The 20,665-nt window shown below is 34.6% G+C and overlaps 1 protein-coding gene across 4 annotated transcripts in view; it reads right to left on the bottom strand.

Annotated features, from left to right (window-relative positions):
• Nucleotides 1–20,665, bottom strand: part of COP1 (COP1 E3 ubiquitin ligase) — a 241,315-nt gene that overhangs the window by 154,966 nt on the left and 65,684 nt on the right. For 2 of the 4 annotated variants that reach the window (XM_045811396.2, XM_045811394.2), the window contains exons 7-9: nt 16,659–16,718; nt 15,182–15,258; nt 844–901 (exon numbers count right to left, since the gene is read on the bottom strand). In XM_045811396.2, coding sequence (XP_045667352.2) covers nt 844–901; nt 15,182–15,258; nt 16,659–16,718 — 195 coding nt within the window. The remainder of the gene's footprint in view (nt 1–843; nt 902–15,181; nt 15,259–16,658; nt 16,719–20,665) is intronic. The other 2 variants (XM_045811397.2, XM_045811398.2) reach the window with 1 other exon arrangement.

Genomic DNA, 20,665 nt, shown 5'->3' with positions numbered 1-20,665 from the left:
CAATCTGAATAAGATACAGAGATTAGATAATAGCACTGTATCCACGTTAACTTTCTGAATTTTAAAATTATATTGTGATTACAGAAGACAATACCCTTGTTTTTAAGGAAACACACACTAAAGTATTTAGAGGTAAAGGATCATGTCTATACCTAACTCAAACAATCCAGAGAAGAAAATGTATGTGTACATAAGCAAAAGAGAGAATGAGAATGAACAAACAAATGTGATCAGATGTTAACTTCTGGACAATCTAGATAAAAGATATAAAGGAATTCCTTTTACCATTTTAGTTACTTTTCTCTAAGTCTGAAATTATTTCAATATAAAAGTCAAAAAAATTTTTTTTAAAAAGTCCAGCCTCAAAATTAGATTTGACAAAACATCAGCATCCTCAAGTTAAAGATGGAGAAAGTTAAAGTCAAAACAATCATACAATTAATTAGAAGAGAGGTGAAGCTGAAGTCTATTTTACTCAAATCTATAGTTTACTTCCCACAGAAAAGCTTAACATTTCAACATGACGAGTAATTCATCAACAGATTATAAAGATCCCTGAGAAAAACAATCTGCTGATTGATTATTCATAATTTCATCTTACAGTATTTCCTTCCTTTCAAGGTCTGATGTTACTAGTATTTAAAAAAAAATTTTTTTTTGACTCATCATTGATGAGCATATAAATAGTTGTTTATGCATGAGAACTAAGTACTGATCAATGCCACAGCACTTAAGACAGTTATGTTTGTGACAGGACATTCCAGTAAACTAATCTATGATTTTAAAACTCAGGTGATTATACTCATCGTACCATGAAAACATACTGCTAAATATATCATTTACCTGAGAACTGCCACTGAAACCAGGAGGCTGGCTGTATTCTGTGGAATCAATAATACTACTGCAAAATGAAGAAAGAAAAATATGATTTCAGTGTTTATATTATTCTAGCAACAGAAAAGGTAAATCTAAACTACATCATATCTAAATCCAATATTTCTAATTTCTAAGCAAAGAAAATATTTATTGCCAATAATTTAATTAGATTATCAAATAAATGCATAACCCATAATCAAAAAAGTCAGCAAATATTTAAACAATTTACAAACCCTTCACCCCACCACCTTAAACAAACACACTATGAATGAATATCAATAGGCAATAATCACAAAACATGTGTATACAGAAATGTATCTGCTTCAAATTCATTTTCAGATAGGAACACTATTTAAGGAAAAAAAGACTTAAGAGTATTAGGAAAAGAGCACAAGCAAGCAATCAAAGCTACAGTTAAGAAATCCTATTATACCACTAAAGAGCTATATGTCCTCAGACACATACTTTATAACCATTCCATTTCCTCATCTTCAAAGTGAGATCAGTGGGGACTCTCTCTAGATTATCTAGAGTCCCTTCCAGGTCGAAAATGTTATGATAATCATCTTATGTGAAGGAAAACTACCAAAGCAATGGAATAAATGGTAAAATACCAATAATCTTTTTTTCACAATCAAATACCTATACGCAGGTTTCTGTGCCCAATCAAAAACATAATCTGCTTTCTGCATTGGTCCTTTTTACTTGGTTGTACCTTCTGTGCATTTTCCAACCTAAGTCTAGAAAAATCTCTGAAACTATCTTTTTCTTCCTAATAGTTCTATCTTCACCATGCCTATATTCTTCTTCTCATCTTTAAATAAATTAGCCTATGAAGACCATTAACACCTGAAAATGGCAAAACATGTATCAACCATGATAAACCACAGTTATTTCCATTTTTAAAAATTTTCCTTCCCTATTACCACTATAAAAATTATATTGTCTACCCTAATGAAATTTACGCAAGTGAAGGTACTGATTAAGACAGCTGTCTATACGTAAAATCATTCTTTACTTTAGTATTCAAATAACCTCAAAAGTTATAACATGAGAAGCATTCTTAAAGGTACACAGAGTGGGTTTGAATTTTACCCCTGAGCAGCTAAATGACTCTGAGCAAGTGATTAATCTTATTTGGCCTCTAGTTTCTCCATCCATTAAATAAGTAAGAGACTTCAGAGAGGTGTGAAATTTAAATAACTATGTTCTGAGCATATTTCCAAAAAAATGGTAAACATTCAATAAACTTTACCCTCTAGTAATACAAAATTAGTCAATAACATACAACCACACATTTAAAAAAAGTAACAACAAATCAGATGGAACTGTCCTCACAACAGTCTTTAAAAAAAAACCACAACACATATTAAAAGATCTTAATTCCTTGTGTTTGTAACTGTTCCTACAGTAAGGCTCAATTATACAAGAAAGAGCCTTCAAAGCACTTACGCTACAAATTAAAGAATTAACACAATCTTGTAATGGGTTGCTTTTGATGAAATATAACCAATGATCATGTCTTTGCACAGAGTCATGCACCGCATGACTGGATCATGTGCTAATTTTAGCGTACTCCATCTAGGACTCACAGGGCTAAAAATGAAAAAAACATGCATTCAAAATCTCTCTGTTCGGGGCACCTGGATGGCTCAGTCTGTTAAGCGTCTACCTTTGGCTCAGGTCATGATCCCAGGGTCCTGGGATCAAGCTCAGGCGTCAGGCTCCCTGCTTAGAAGGAAGTCTGCTTCTCCCTCTCACTCTGCTTCTGCCCCTCTCTCACTCTCTCTCAAATCAATAAATAAATATCTTTATAAAAAAACAAAATCTCTCTGTTCCTTTCACTAATGAAATCTAATCCCCTAGCATTTTTATAAACATTAATAAAATTATGTAGCTGCATATTTAGAGGTCAGTAGAACAGAGCATTTCTAGATATTATTTTTATGGTATTGTAATTCAAATTTGATTGCAAGCCTGAATAATGATATTGATATATCAGCGTCTACAGTAAGATAACACTACATGTCAAATACATATTTTTAAAAATACCCGTCAATTTATAAAAGATATTGAAATTACAGATTTTAAATGGTATTTTATTAATAATGACTGCAGAGTTTGAAATTTATGTTCTATCACATCTTAATCTTATTCACTAGGAAAAATTTATTGATGCATACAAGGATTACAACAGAAGAAATCTGAGAAACAAACCTCTTTAATTCTTCTGTATAAAATGTGTGTGTATACAAAGTAATGTTAAGTAGAAGAAAATATTAAAAAGCACTGACAGTCTGGGTCCTCTTGATTCTGGCGCTATACCACTTCTTAACTCTAAGTCAGTCAGATGGTAATGACAACAATGACAGAAGCACCATTATGTTCCAGGCACTGACCTACACCATTTAACCCTCTTAACTCTAAGGTATCATTCCCATTTCTCAAATCAGGTACAGAGAGATTAAGCATTTGGTCCAAAGTAACAAAGATAGCAAACGGCCGAATTAGGATTCAAACCCATGCAGTTAGGCTCCAGAACCACAATGCTGTATCTATATTCCCTAGGCACATCATGTTCTCTAACTGAAGAGGGGGGAAATCCTGGATTAGTTCTCCCCAACTCACAGACATAACATAAGGAGAAAAGTGAAAGAATAACAACCTATGACTATGAAAGAGAAACAATTACTTAAAATAAATCATCAAAGTTACAAAACTTTAATAAAAACATAACAAATGGCAAGGTCAAGAAAAGAATTTCAGGGTAGTGACTAAAACTGATGTAGGAATAATATACTTCAATCAAGATGGGGAAAATGATAAAAAAAAAGAAATCCCAATGTTTTCACTGGGAAAATGAGAAGCTTAGCTAAATACATAAATGAAAACCATACAGCATTAATCCGAATTACAAGGGAAATTCAGAGCTCTGCAACTAGATGTCACACAACTACTCTCAGACTAGTAAGTCAATTTCACATATAAGGTATATCCATAATGAATAGGTAGCTTAGAGAAAATAGTGGTTCATTCTTGGTAAAAACACTAGATGACGGTCATCTTTTGACTGGGCTTTTATTTGGAAAAGATGGTTCACATTTAAACTACCAATAGATACATTAGCTAATTAAATTATAGAGAATTTTTTATTCTGTGAGCAAACTACAGCATATTAAGATCATTTAAGGCTGAACATTAGGGGCACATGGGTGGCTCAGTCAGTTAAGCATCTGCCTTCAGCTCATGGTCATGATCGCAGGGTCCTGGGATCCAGCCCCGCGTCAGGCTCCCTGCTCAGCGGGGAATCTGCTTCTCCCTTTCCCTCTGCCTCTGCCTCTGCCCTCCCCACTTTGTGTGCTCTCCTTCTCGCTCTCAAATAAATAAATAAAATCTTTTTAAAAAACCATTTAAGGCTGGACATTAAAAAAATAAAAATGAGGGTTTTAAATGAATAAGGGAATTGAATGGACAAAAAAACTGCTATGTACACACATGAAATTAGACTAACTGCTGCTAATCATTTGTTCTTTCATTAGTATAAATTTAAGAATAAACCTCCATATTTAATAAACTATATGGGGTTAGAGTCAAAACCTGTTCCCTTGCAGTATTTTACATTAAATTATTAAACCAGTACCCCCAAAACAAAGCATGCTAAGCAACATGTAACCTGAAAATAATGGGATTTATAAATATTAATAATGATTAATTAAAATCAAATATGGTTTTAATTTCTTAAAACAATAAAGTATGTTACTATTTTATTTCCTTTCTACCATAGCAATAATCCCTAATATTACAAACACATAAAGAACCAAATTACTAGCTTTTCTCAAAATAATGTTTTCTGTCAGTTACTTAACACAGAGGTCTTCCTCTGCTACATCAAAGTGATCATATCATTTCTTTTATATAAGAACTGAAGTGTTGAATTCCAAATTAATGGTAAATCTAATTTACTAAACAACCAAAACTCTTGTGGGCCCCATTTCTGCAAACACCTCAAGAGACACTAGAGGGGCGCCTGGGTAGTGCAGTCGTTAAGCGTCTGCCTTCGGTTCAGGGCGTGATCCCGGCGTTCCGGGATCGAGTCCCACATCGGGCTCCTCCGCTGGGAGCCTGCTTCTTCCTCTCCCACTCCCCTGCTGTGTTCCCTCTCTCACTGGCTGTCCCTCTGTCACATAAATAAATAAAATCTTAAAAAAAAAAAAAGAGAGAGAGAGAGACACTAGAAATCAGTCTTCATGTTTGTTTTTCCTTTCTGATTCTACCAAACCCTTTAACATTTGAGACAACTATTCAAGCAAATCATCCAATATCAATGTGACTCATCTGTCTACTAACAACAGCGGCAGCTAACATCTATTGGGTGCTTACTAATAATAATAAAATGCACTAGTAATGTGCCAGGCATTATTCTCATTTCTTTAAATGTATTATCACATTTAATCAGTGGAGATAGGTATTATCCTTATTTTACAAATGAGAAAACTGAGGTGTACAAAAGTTAAAAAACTTGCCTAAGATCATACTGCTGGTAAGTTGTAGAGTTGAAATGCTCTTGAACCCAGGCCGTATAATTCCAGAATGCTTAAGGAAGACTGCCAAAATGACATGTTTTCTCTTCTTGAAGAATATCACTGCCCTCCCACTTTTGAACCAAAAGTTTCTATCTATCTTCTTTTCAATGTTTTATTCTCGACTCTGTGATGACTTCCAAAACTCTTTCACCTCCCAAGGCTTAATGAAGTCTACAATAAGGATTGCTTGCATTAAAATGCTGGTTATGCCACTAATCATATGATACCGGGCAAATTACTTCATCTCTGGGATGCAACTCCCTCATCTGTACAATGAAGAGGATTAACAAACCTACTGCAAAGCATCTGTTCTGAGGGTTATATGACATAGAACGTGTAAATTACAAAATGGTACCTAATACATAGATATCTCTATGATAATTACAATTTTTATAAATAAATACAGTTCTCTAAGACAATAATAATTTCTTGATTTTAATGCAAAATCCAACTGAAAATTAACAGGAAATCTTTTCTAATACACTGCCTTAGACTCTTTACAAAGAGATAGTACCATTACTCAAATTGGTATTTGAAAGAACTTCATCATTATTTTACAACAAACTTTGTGTAAATAAACACTGCTCACTACAAAGGACTTTTTAGCAATACATAGTTTGGCTTTTAAAAATACTGGGCTCAGGGGCGCCTGGGTGGTGCAGTCGTTAAGCGTCTGCCTTTGGCTCAGGGCGTGAACCCTGCATTCTGGGTTCGAGCCCCACATCGGGCTTCTCCGCTAGGAGCCTGCTTCTTCCTCTCCCACTCCCCCTGCTTGTGTTCCCTCTATCGCTGGCTATCTCTCTCCGTCAAATAAATAAATAAATCTTAAAAAAAATAAAAATAAAAACACTGGGCTCAAAAGATTACATAAAACTTCAATTCCTGAAATGTAAAACTCTAAAAATCACATACTTTCTGTGACTTATTTGAAAGTAAAACCTGCCCTGAACAGATCTGTTATCATTTCACTATGAACTTTCATGCTTCAATGCTAAAATATTAATGTGCTTGATTATATGGAATGGTCTCTTACTCTTCCATCAGTATTATATAATAATTATGGAGCAAGGCGTGGGAGACAGACAGAACGCTAAATACTGAAACACTTCTGACTCCAAAGGTTTCAAAAAAAGTTACAGGAACCCATATATCGCACAGCTTGGATTTACTTGAGAAATGCAACTTCGATTGTAAAAATATTGAGCTCCAGAGTATACATCTATGGTCTCTAGAAAAAGAAGAAATTCAGTTTGTTTTTCAAAGAACAGAAGTTATTAGAGAACTCCAAAAAAAAAAAAAGTTCGCCAATACCCTCATTAATTGTCCCTTTTTTAATTGTACATGGTTAGGAAGGGTTGCAGTTACATAGCGCATAGGGGGACTATATGAACCTAATATTTATACTGCCTCTTAAAATGTCCGTAATTCCATAATTAAAGTTGAAAAAGAAGAGAAAAAGGGCAACTCACTTTAAAGTTTTCTTTATAACAAGTTTCCTCTCCCATCCCAAACCTCCACAATCAAGGTACACCTAAAATAATCAAAGAAGTGAAAAGCTCCCCCTATGACTAACCTGACAAGACAAAAAGCAAGAGGATCTAATCACAGTATATGAATGGAATCAACGAGGAATGGTTGGTATATACCAATAATTTGCTTCGCACCCAGAGAATTAACTTCAACTTTCCTGGCTCTCTCAAGTCCACAAACTTGATTTCAGGGTTTTGTTTTGTTTTGATTTCAGGTGTTTTTAAGACATTATAGAAAGATATGTAACTTTACAAAGTTGAGAGTAAAATAGAAATATTTACCTTACCTTCTCCAAAAGATGAAATAAGCTAAAGATATAAAACTTGAGTATTAAATATATGAGTTTTCTCTTATGAAAAATATTTATATCTGATTTAAAGATTTATTTAGACACATCTCAATAATACATATTCACTACCTACTAAATCAATGTTTACATATTTTTGAAGTATGATTCCCCAAACCTACATTCAAATCTCTGGGATCCATCTCAGACCTAATGATGAGATTGGGGGTAGGGTTCAAAAATCTTCATTACAAACAAGAGTCTTGGTTAATACTTACACACACTGGAATGTGGCCTATTCACACCTTAGATTTCAGAACTGGAATGGACTGTTATTTTCGTCATTAAGTGGTGACAAATTATACTTTACAACAAGTACTCAAAGGTGTTTTTTAAAAATCCTGAAATGCCTACAAATCAAATGTAAATACCAAAGTTTCAGAGTTAAAAGCATTTTATTTTAGGGATGCCTGGGTGGCTCAGTCGTTAAGCGTCTGCCTTCGGCTCAGGGCATGATCCCGGCGTTCTGGGATCGAGCCCCACATCAGGCTCCCCTGCTGGGAGCCTGCTTCTCCCTCTCCCACTCTCCCTGCTTGTGTTCCCTCTCTCACTGGCTGTCTCTCTCTCTCTCTCTGTCAAATCAATAAATAAAATCTTTAAAAAAAAAAAGGCATTTTATTTTAATTTTTGGAATCAAAGTCTTATTTACATATTTTAAGCAGAAAAATTAATTTGCCAGCATAACTTATTTTTCATCCTAAAGCTATGCAACCATGACAGCATGGTTCTAGGGTCTGTCATATTCACAACTATATATCCAGTGACTATACAAGGTTTTATACATGTCTTACATGTCCTCCAAAACTGGCTGAGTGACTGAAGAATAAATTCTTCAGACATTCTAAATAAAGAAACTGCACAGTTTCAGAAAAGGTTTTTATGACTTGCTAATTCTCTACTACCTATCAATTTAATGAGAAATTACAGATGTGGGACGCCTGGGGGGGCTCAGTCTGTTAAGCGTCTGCCTTTGACTTGGGTCATGATCCGAGGGCCCTGGGATCGAGTCCCATATCAGGCTCCTTGCTCATTCCCTCTGACACTCCTCCTGTTTGTGAACTCACTTTCTGTCTCTCCCTCTCTCTCTCTGATAAATAAATGAATAAAACCTTTAAAAAAAAAAGAAAGAAAGAAAGAAATTGCATATGTATAAAGAGTATCTGCTACATTATTGCCAAGGAACTTTTTCTGCATTTTGTGCTTCTTTTTGTTTTAGCGCAAGTTGAAAATTCTTTAAGATTCTTCAATGTCCTCCATCTCCTATGACTTTAATTTTAACTCCTTTGCACAGTACAGCATCAGAGTGAGGCAAGTAACTCCTTAGTACTCCCAACAATAAAACAATCAACTACTGGTTTTACTACTTTTCCCACACCACACATAAACGTCACTAAAAAACAGCAACACATCACTTATGTTCAAAAGTCCTCAATGCAAGTATAGCAGAGATTTGTTAAGATCCACCTAATGTTGGAGATATAGAACAAAGTGTCAGCCTGTGTGTGAAGAATTTCCTCTGTTGTTACAATTTCTCTCTTGGATAAAGGAAATAAAGACTAAATAAAAACTCTTTAGGTTTATATAGGAAGATTTGTTTAAAATATATAATAAATTAGAGACATACTTGTAAGGATTAGAGTTAGACTTGACCATAAAAACATTTCAATTCCTGGGGTGCCTGGGTGGCTCAGTTGGTTAAGTGAAGGGCTACTGATTTCAGTTCAGGTCATGATCTCTGGGTCATGGGATTAAGGCCTGCGTTGAGCTCTGCACTCAGCAGAGTCTCCTTAAGATTCTCTCCCTCTACCTCTCCCTCTGCCCATCCCCCCACTGGCAAGCTTTCAAAATAAATAAATAAAATCTTCAAAAAAATTTTAATTTCTATATTTTAAAAAAGTTATCTCCCCAGATAAAATAAAGCAACTGAACTAATAATTAATGTCAGAAAGTACCAAGAACTTAAGCATTAATATGTGAAGAAATATCCATTAACACCAGGTCATAATCCAGCCAAAGACCTAATATTCAAAAATAAGGAATGTGGGCGGGGGTCGTGCCTGGGTGGCACAGTCAGTTAAGCATTAGCCTCTTGGTTTTGGCTGAGGTTGTGATCTCAGGGCCATCCAAAACCATCACCCACCACCACACACACTTTTTTATTTTTTTGTAATGACTGTAAGTAAATAAAATTGCACAGGTAAATATAATTGTTCACTGACGCTGGTGAGTTAAAGAAGAATTTCATAATCTAGTCCACAGCCATTATGAAATATCAAATTCCTTGAATTTCATTAGTTTACTCAGTCTAATTAAAAAATATACAAATTCACAAGGTATTAACTCATTACCCTATGTATATATTCTTAATAATATATAATTCTAGCATTGATAAAACAACCCTTTGCTTTTCCTTCCTATTACACCTACATTTTGATTCAACTGGACCTTTGTCAATAGAAACACAAATGAAAGGTAAAGTCTGAAAAATACCTGTTAAAAGTAGTTAAATAAAAACAAGAGTGTCTTCCATAAAAGTCTTATCTTTTTTTTATTTATAAACCTCCTTCTTCTATACCACAAAAAACCTTAATAAGCAATTCAAATTTTAAACTTATAAATATATCTTTCAAAAAAATGAATTAAATTTATGACAAATAGGAAGTCTCTTATGGGGGATGCCTGGGTGGCTCATTAGGTTACGCATCTGCCTTTGGCTGAGGTCATGATCCCAGGGTCCTGGAATCGAGTTCCACATTGGGCTCTGTGCTCAGCGGGGACCCTACTTCTGCCTGTGCCTGCTGCTCCCCCTGCTTGTGTGTGTGTGCTCTCTCTCTCTGACAAATAAATAAAATCTTTAAAAAAAAAAAAAAAAAAAGGAATTCTCTTTTGGGTAAAAGCATTTTAAAGATTGAAGAGTCTAGGTCAAAAAGATTTTATTTACTGTATTTCTATTGTATTTATTTACTATTTTATCATAGGAAAACAAAAGTTAGTCTGCAAATTTAACTCCAGTAACTACCTGGATCACATTAAAGCATATCTACCCTAAGCAGATAAAGAAGTTTAAACTAATACATTATCTCCAAACTAAGTTATCTGAAGTTCTGAAAACACAGACGTGAGAGACTAACAATTAACGATTCTGAAACACTTGCTTAAAGACTAAGAATAAAGCAGTTATGAGACAATTATTTCTAAGATAGAAAACACATCAATGGGAGGCTTTTAAAATTTTACAAGCATAATTACTGAAAATGGCTTTAGAGAAGACTTAAAATCTAAATTTTAAATATTAGATTTTTTGGTCTAAGAATGTTCTAACCTAAAAATCATCACTGTCATTATCAAGAGGAAAATCTCAACAAAAATGTTTCATTTTAGTATTTAAAGTTAGAGCTACAGTTAAACATTAATATCCTCTGTATCAATGTATATTAATATATTAATATCAGATATTAATAATCCTTTAAAAGAGTGTATTAAAATAGATACGCTCGTACTTGTACTCTCAGATAAAAGGACCAATCCCATTTGGCAACAGGTAAAAAAGACTGTGCTTTCCTACCATTCTCTAATTCACTCATAACGACACATACAGTATAAACTATAGCTCACTATGAATTGTGGAGACTTTCTCCCTTACAATCTAAAGCAGAATGAAAAAGGCCCTGAAAACAGCAATCTTCAGCTTAAACTAATTCTAATTAGAGAAATCTGTAATGGATGAAGGCTCCAAAGTGTTAAAAAAATTCAACTGATTTTATGAAGGAAAAATCACACACTCCCTCCCCACCCCAACCACACTCCAATGAAGCCTGGCTAACAGTTTTTGTTCTACTGTTTTTTAAAGATTGTATTAGTTTATTGGGGCGCCTGGGTGGCACAGCGGTTAAGCGTCTGCCTTTGGCTCAGGGCGTGATCCCAGCGATCTGGGATCGAGCCCCATATCAGGCTCTTCCGCTATGAGCCTGCTTCTTCCTCTCCCACTCCCCCTGCTTGTGTTTCCTCTCTCGCTGGCTGTCTCTATCTCTGTCAAATAAATAAATAAAATCTTAAAAAAAAAAAAAAAAGATTGTATTAGTTTATTTATTAAGTATACTAAAGGTCATGCTTCAATCAAAATCTCACAAACTAGTAAATAAAACTCGAGGTTACATATACTTTCATTCAAAAACATATTTTAAATCCTAATATGTATAAATGCTCATATAAAAATAAAGGAGTATAAGAAGAACTTAATAGTCACAGAATTACGGTACACTATGGGAAATACACAAACTAGTACACACAGCACAGAAGCAGGAACAAAATAATTAGAATTTTTTGAAGTGTTTAATTCTATCTCCTCCTTCCTTCCTCCCCTATAGTCTTTAGGGAAATGGTGTATCAAAAAAGAATAGAGAAGAGTTTACCCTTGGTTGGATTCTTGGGGGCGGGGGGGACACTTTCAGAAGGGGGAGCTATGTAAGAGATGAATCCAGAAGTTTCTAGGCAAAAGGAACAGGCGTAAGTAAAGGTAGTTTAACATCTGTTTTGGGAGTTAAATTCAATTCTAAAGCACAAAAAAAGATACAGAAGGCCATGCAAAAGAATTGGATCTAAACCAACTTACACGCAGCGAAAAGCCACTGAAGGATTTCAAGCAGGAAAGAAACATGATCAGATTTCTGGCAAAACACCACAAGAGGATAGTTAAAAGACCACTGCTAGACTCCATGTGATATGGAGGGTCTAAACAGCAGAAAGAGAATACACAGGAAATGAAAATTATAGCTAATCATGGTATACAGAAGATAAATTCCGGGGGAAGTGGGGTTAAAGAAAAGCTATATTTCTTTTATTTTTCTTCTCATTTAAATACATAATCTAGGGGCATCTGGGTGGCTCAGCCGTTAAGCATCTGCCTTCGGCTCAGGTCATGATCCCAGGGTGCTGGGATCGAGCCCTGCATGGGGCTCCCTGCTCAGCAGAGAGTCTGCTTCTCCCTCTCACACTCCCCTCACTCGTGTTCCCTCTTTTGCTCTCTCACTCTCTCAAATAAATAAATAAAATCTTTATAAAATAATAAATAAATACATAAATACATAATCTAATCATTAACTTAGAATCTATGTAAGGGATTCAATGACCAGACATATAAAGAGGTCCTCATAACAGAAGAAAATAAATTAATCAACAAAAACGCTTTTTAAGGTAAACCTGCTGCTATAAAAGAGACCAAAAACATTACAGTGAGGAATAAAACAAACTGTCTTACATTTAAATAACAAGGCTAATAATTATGGGGGAAGAAAGTTACTATAATTGGAACTACACACTATTTCTTAAAAATAAAGAAAAGTAAAATATTGTTAGGATAACATAACATGTTTAATTTCACATCTTAAACTTTAGGATCATTTCCTAAGAGTATTTTAGGGCTACATCATTTTTCCCAAGTGTCTCTCTCAAACCTTGATATTCAAATTACTTGTTCTACAAAAATATCAAAATACTCTTTTGAAGAAAGTATTATGTTTGCCTGTTTTCCCTTCTTCAACTACTAAGTTAACTGTCAGAACCTCACTTAAATAGCTTTGCATAGGATGTTAGTAGTTCTTCAAAAAGTTTTCACAGACTTCACAAAATCTTGAATCTTTTTTAAGATCTGCTACTTTTTTTTTTTTAAGATTTTATTTACTTGACACAGAGAGAGAGAAAGAGAGAGCAGACCGAACAGCAAGCAGAGAGAGCGGGAAAAGCAGGCTCCCCCTGAGCAGGGAGCCCAACACGGAACTTGATCCCAGGACCCTGGGATCATGACCTGAGCCAAAGGCAGACCCTTAACCAACTGAGCCACCCAGGCACCCCTGCTACTTTATTTTATAATCAACCATGTCTCATCTCTTCCCCCAATAAAATTCTAATACAAGGCACCAACTCCTCTCTTCCAGACTGTTACTTGCTTCCTAACTTTTACCACACTTCCAATGGCAGGGGCTCAAGACACAGTCTCTTCTCTATCCTCTACATGGGTACCCTAGTAAACATTTTAAAATCTAAATCAGATCCTGCTCAAAACTCTCCCATGACTTTTCTTTTCTAAAGATTTATTTATTTATTGGGGGGCGGAGGGGTAGAAGGAGAGGGAGACAGAGTCTGACTTGGGGCTCAATGTAATGACCCTGAGATCACAACCTGAGCGGAAACTAAGAGTGGGATGCTCAACTGACAACAGCACCCAGGGGCCCTGACTTTCTATCATATTTACACTCCATTCATGTGTCAGCTTAAATGTTACCTCCCCAGAAAAACCTGACTATACAAACTGTTTGGAACTACATGCTATTTCCAGTCCTAATATGCCCTAATTTTTTTTGCAAACCCCTCATATCCTTAATTTTTCTTCCTAATGTAGTACTTATATGTTTTGTATTACTACTACTACATTATATATTTATTTGTTTAGTATCTCCCCAAGCCTCACACAGACACCTCCCAAAAGGTAAGCTCCATTAAGGACAGGGACTTCGCCAACTATATTCCAACAAATACAACAGTGCCTAGCACGTATCAGAGGCATTCAATAAATAGAGCCAGTTAACTTAACATAATATTATACTGTCACATGTTACAAAAACCCATCAGCGAGAGATTGAAAAACAAAAACATGGACACAAGAGAAAGAAATGCTACCATTAAACAAGAGAGAGGACAACGGGAATTGTCAGTGAATATTTTGTGAGATGACAATTTTTGCTTACCTTTATACACTCACACAGTATTCCACTGACAAAGATCTCATGTATATGAGAAAGTGAGCATTAAACTTAAAGGTAACAATATCCCACAGACTGAGTCATTCCCAAGTGTTTTAAAGAAAATAGAATATAAAGGGAAAAAGTTGAATTACACAGCTTATGTGACTCTAGAATCAACTACAACTCACAAGGATTCTCCATAAATGGTTAATGAGGAAAATATCAAACACCCCAGGAACTTTCATTAACTAGAAGGTCCCCTGTGCCCCTTTTCCCGCATATCATACCAAACTAAATCCACCATAGCTTTCCTGAACTGACACAGGTTTTGAAGGCTTGTGTAATTTCTTATACTGGCACTGAACTATCTGATAATTCATATGTTATCCTAAAACTATTTGTCTAAAAAGCTTCCACTGGGCCATTATCCTAAATAGATTAGCAAATTAAAAACATCTAAAATTGATCTTACTTTGAACACTTCAAGCAAAAAGTTCAAATTCCAATTTTAGCTAGGATATATTTCATCAGCTAGAACCTCAGAGCTTGAAGGAACCACAGAAATTTACTGCACTTCACAAATACTTACTAAATGAGGCCAGTCACGACTGCTACTCTAAAACCTAGGGAAACAATCATGAGCAAGACAAATATAATCCCTGTTCTAATAAAGCATATAAAAGAGAAGACAAATTAATGACAAGAGTAATGAAGAAAATACCAAAGTTTTTAGGGGAAAAGCCCAAGATTTTACTTTATCCAATTTCTCCCTAATATTACCTATCATTTCATGTTCTCAAATTATAGATTTTTAAGATCATTTGATTTTAACTTATAAGATATTGAAAGCTACTATTATTTCAAGAAAATCACCGAACTTTTAATCCAACAGTGAATTCATAATATTACAATATTCTCCTATTCATGGCATGAAAATTCAAAGCATTAAGGAAAAGATGGGCCATCTGAATCTCATTTCTAGATCACGACCAAAAGCAACTTCTCAGGGACCTTGTACATTACATGGAAAAGGCTCCCAAGGACTAGTACCATATGTGCATTTTGCAACATAAATCCTTAGTAATTACAAGTTTGAAGCTTTGTACCTGTGTGATGGAGAAGGAGCTTCAAATTGAGGCACTGTGCTATCCTCACTGACAGGAGAGTACAAGCCGCTCATTTCCTGAAAACACAATTATTTGAGTTACAGTAGACACTGCAAACAGAAGATGTATAAGGCAAAATGAGATATGATATTACATTCCCTTCCAATCCTAGATTTTTATCAGTCACATTTTGTCTCAACATCCATATTTCTCAAGGCTTCCTCTCCTCAGAGTACAAAAGCAAGATTATCTAAAAGTTCAGAGACAGCTTTTTCTATGGTACACATTCTTAAAAAACTAGAAACTCTTTAATAAACACTGTTCATCACTAATGAATCCACAAATGCAGAAAAAAACAAATGTAAATATTTCAAATGAGATGTACTACATTGTACTATAAGCTAATCATGAATCTAAGTGAGAATCTATTGATAAATATTAAGTATGACAGTATGCTACGTGAATCATTAGGTTCAGCTCTCTAAAGTCCAGAAAAACAGGATATGTGTTTACTTTAAAAATATCCTCTGAAAGCATTAACAGTCATCTTGATTCAAATATTAGCATTTTAAAATAATGACTTAAAGTCTAACACATTAACTCAGAGGAAGAAGCCTCCTAATCAACTATTATTGCATAAATTACGTACCTCTGAATCATACCAACAACCTGGCCTTTTTTATGTGCTATTCTGATTAATGGAAAAGCAGGAAATTTTAAAATGCCACTAAAGATACATCATCAGGTAGAATACTTCTGTCTAATCCAAGCTCAGTTCAGTCATACAGCCAAAAGGGACACAGCATAGTAGTAACAAGTTAGGAATGCCACATGGGATACTGAATTTCCACAAAATATTAAACTCAAGATCATTTAACATGTTCTACATATCAGGAAAAGAAAATTACAACACATGTGAACAATTTAAAACACACACTAAATTTAAATATAGCTGCAGATAATAACCACACATCATACTAGCCTATGAATCCCCAAAAGATCCTCCCATGGATTTCCATAAGTAAACTATATTATACTATAAATGCCTACATTATTGTTCACGTGTTTTCATAACTCTTTGTAAATTAACCTTAGCATAGTAGATATGTAAAAAATTATTTACTTAATAAGAGAACAGAATTGTGACATAATTTTAATAATAATTGAGGGTTTTGTGGGAGTTGATATAAGTTACTATGATAGCATACCAAGAAAATTAAATGATTTTTTTTCAATCTACCCAAGAATAATTATGGCAATAAAACAGTGAAAACAAACTTAGAATACATTTTATCAAAAAGTGTTCAGAATGCTTTTTCAATAAAAATGCACTCTGAATTAAAATTTAAGTAACATCTGTTACATTCTATATAGTGGAAACAAATCCCATAAATTCGATGCAATAATTTTAAAGGAAAAGTGACAATTTCATGAAACTGAAAATTTCTAGAGATGTGAGAAATTCTTGATTTCTTACTTCCACTCTTTTAATATCCTCTTCCAAAACACTCAGCTCCTTCTGGATCTGTTCCAATTGCTGCAGACAAAATAGAGAGGGGGGGAAAAAAGCCTAAACCAAACCACACTGGCATCACCATGATCATAACTTTACATTTGGAAAATAATTTCTAGAAAATTAGGCACTAATAATAGATTGCAGGGATGAAAAATTGCAGACAAAAAGAGCTGAAAGTTCGATGTTAAAAAATGTACAGACTTAATATTTAAGAAAACACAACGCTGTACTTCTTTAATGCAACAAGGATTGACTTTATTCATTATTCAGATATGATCAAGAAAAATGATGGTGTAACTTAATAAAAATAGGAGACATCCAAAAACATTCCAATTACCTCATTTGTTAGCAATTAATGTCAGCATGTCAGCTGTTAACTCCATTTTAAAATAAAAATTAGTTTCCCAGAGGTTAAATCCCACTACCCAAAAGCAATCACAAGTTAGCATCTTAACATTGGCCTCTTCAGCATTTTTTAAGACATGTTTAAGATAATGCTTCATCTTTGATATCTTATCTACTTGCATCATAGCCTTTTCCTATAACATTAAAATGCAAACATTTTAACTGCTGAATCACATTCAACAATATATTTAACCATTCTCATCTTACTAGAGATTTAAGTTGTTTGCATGAGTAATTCTGGAACATGAGTCTGCATTTCAATTTTTATTAAAAGATTATTAAAAATGAAGTTATTCAACCAAAAATAAATAGAGTTAGGAAAACACTATGTGAAACTGCCTTCCAGAAACACTCCATGAATTTAAATTTCTATCACCAGTATCTATAAGTGGCTGTCTTAATCTAAACCAAATACATTGAACCAAATTTTAAAATGTAAAGTAACAATAATGAATACTTGTGTAATACTAATCATAAGATGTGAAATAGGTACTATTACACATTAGGAAAATGAAAAGCACAGAAAGGTTAGAGGACTTGAAGTGGCAGAACTGGTATTCAAATCATGGCAGTCCCCTTGTTCCAGAATTCCTGCTATTACTCATTATACTATAGTACTTCTTGAAAACAGTATCTCATTATTTAACTTTTCATGTCTTTCATGACGGTAAGGGCAAATGGACTTTTTAGGTTATTAACATTAGCACCTTCTCTTCTGTTACAATCCATACATAGTTGGTATGGATAACTTATTAATTCATATATTTACCTAGTGCTAAGCATTTTGCTAAGCACTGGGAAGAACAGGATTTAGAAAGCTATAGCCCTGCCCCCGTGGAACTCAGTCCAGGGAAGAGAACAAACAAGTAAGCCAACAGTTGAAATATCATAGTAAACATTATGATGATGGCATGCACACAGAATTTAAGGTAAGACTGCTCCTAACCTAGATGGAAAACTGGGGAAGAGGAGAGAGGCAACTGGGTAAGTGAAATTAGATCTGAAAGTAGACGAAAGGCCGAGCCTTGAAGGACTAATAGAATTTTGCTAGAGGAAACAATGAGGAAAAAGAGAATAAACAGTAAAAAATAATATGTTAAAAGACATATAAGCTATGAAAAAGGAGAATAATAAATCTGAAGCTATGATAATGAAATCACCCAGTGTCAACCAGTATGGTCAGCAGAGATGAGGAAAAAAATAATAAATAACAAGATGGTAAGGAGAACACCAATGTTTAAGAGATGGGCAAAGAAAGAAGGAGCAGTTCTGCATTAACAATCATTAAGTGCAAAATGTAGCCACAAAACCAGAAGACAAGACAGCATACTATTACAGAAACCATGGAGGAATGGGGGGAGAGTGTAAAAAAAGTAATTAGCATTGTCAAATGCTTTCAACTCTTCCATCCAGTTCAATAAACTATTCTCCACCCTAAAATTTTACACACTATACTTCTACCTTAACCAAAACCTTGCTCTCCCTCAAAGACACAGTCTGTCCTGGAACTCTTTCAAATAAAAGCTGATCAACTGATAAATACTCTCACACCCCAGGTCTATTTCCAAAAATTAGTCTTCCACTCCAAACCACTCTGGTTTGGTTCAAACCAAGCAGCAAAATCACTCTACTGATCTTAGCTATCTATAAAACATCCCAGTCATTTCCTACCATCACTGACACCTCTTGTCTTTTGCCTTTTGGTTCATGCATACTTTCAACTCCAGTGATCCTAAGCTCTAATTCAGCAAAGCATCCCATGGTCACCAATCGACCTTTTTCATTAATTACCTTGAAATGCTCCACTCTTCAAATCCTTATTTAAACAAATGCTGAGGGTCTTTAGTATGACTGTTTTAAAAAATACATTTAAAGGAAAGATAAAGTCAACATGTACAGTACCAACATCCAGAGATAGCCAATATCACTGGTGTGATACATAATACATAATTAAGATCATATTAATAATTGCATTTCACTTTTGAACTTAAAACACCAGAAAAAAATTCCAATATCACCTGAAATCCCAAAATAGTAAACTCTAATGTCCTATTCTCTGAGGATACTGCCCCATCCTTTTAGTACCCCAAAGCTTATGCTGGATAATACATCTATTATTATATATGGATGCTGCTTTATATGAGGTGAAATATATAAAACTGCCAATGTTCAAGCAATAATAACAATAATTACTGGTCCAAAACCAGTAATCTCCTATGGTTCAATTTAAAATAAAACAACTATCATACTAGAATAAATATCCTGATTATATATCATTTGTTCTCCCTGGAAAATGGGAGAATTTTTAAGTTTTTAATTATATTATACTTTTTTTTAAAACAATAACTTTATTGACAATCAAAAACCCAGGGAATATAAAAATAAAAATACTATAAAATCTAAAAAATAAAGGATTAAATAAGTAAGGTACAAATGCTGCCCTAAGATAGAGAACATGAAATGATGCAACCTACCTATGTGAAAAAGTCTGAAAAAGTGTCAAGACAAAAAAAATTTTTTTAAAGTTTAGAGAAATGGAAATCACTTAGCACACACTAAATCTGAGGCATTTACATTCAATGAGATTCTGAAGGGGTTTAGCTAAATTACTACGGCACTGTGATACTGTGACGTATAATAAGAAATATATAATTGGTCTTCATTCAGCTCCTGGTCACAGCTCCTAAAACCCTTGAAGGTAAGTTTCTGTATGCTTAATGACATGACTGGAGGGCTCCTGAAAAACCTCCAGATGAGGGCTGGTTGCCAAGGGAACCAACTATATAGGTTGGTGAACACGTGGAGATACTGAGAGGGTGGCACACCTGGAAAGTGTATGGAAGGTCTATGTCCCTTCCGACATACCTTGCCCTGTGCATCTCTTCCATCTAGCCGTCCCTGGGTTGTATATTCTTTTATAATGAACTGGTAACCTAGCAAGTAACTGTTTTCCTGAGTTTGGTGAGCCATTCTAGCAAATTATCAAACCCAAAGAGGAGGTCATAGGAACCTCCAATTTATAGTCAGTCCGAAGAACAAGTGACAAGGTGGACTTGCAATTAGCATCTAAAGTGGCATCTCAGCCTTATAAGACTGAGCCATTAACCTGTGAAATCTGGGGCAAACACCAGGTAGATAGTGTCAGAATTGAATTGAATTGGGGGGCACTCAATTGGTGTCTGCATAGAATTGAAGAATTGCTTAGTGTAAAAATCACTCACACATTTGGTGGCCAGAAGTGTAAGAGCAGAGTGATGAATATAAGGGAAGCAAGTGTTTCTCTATCAGGCATCAGTGCAAGATATTAGAGTACTAAAAACCAGAAGAAAGACAAAGGACAACAATTTAAAGGAAATGGAAAGAAGAATTAATCTAAATTCACTCTTCAAACATGTTTCATAACTGGGAGCAGTAGGATCTAGAATAAAAGCATGAATCAGAGTCCAAGAACGTTCTGGAGATATGAAGAAAGTCCACAAAGATGAACTACCATTATCTGAATGAAAATTGATCATTAATTGGGAATGATAACTAAAACCACCCTGGAGCATATCCTCATGAAT

The sequence above is a fragment of the Ursus americanus genome, chromosome 2 (genome assembly GCF_024610735.1).
Source record: "Ursus americanus isolate L20-20 chromosome 2, mUrsAme1.1.p, whole genome shotgun sequence".
Lineage (NCBI taxonomy): Eukaryota > Metazoa > Chordata > Mammalia > Carnivora > Ursidae > Ursus > Ursus americanus.
This window is presented reverse-complemented; position numbering and strand designations above follow the sequence as displayed.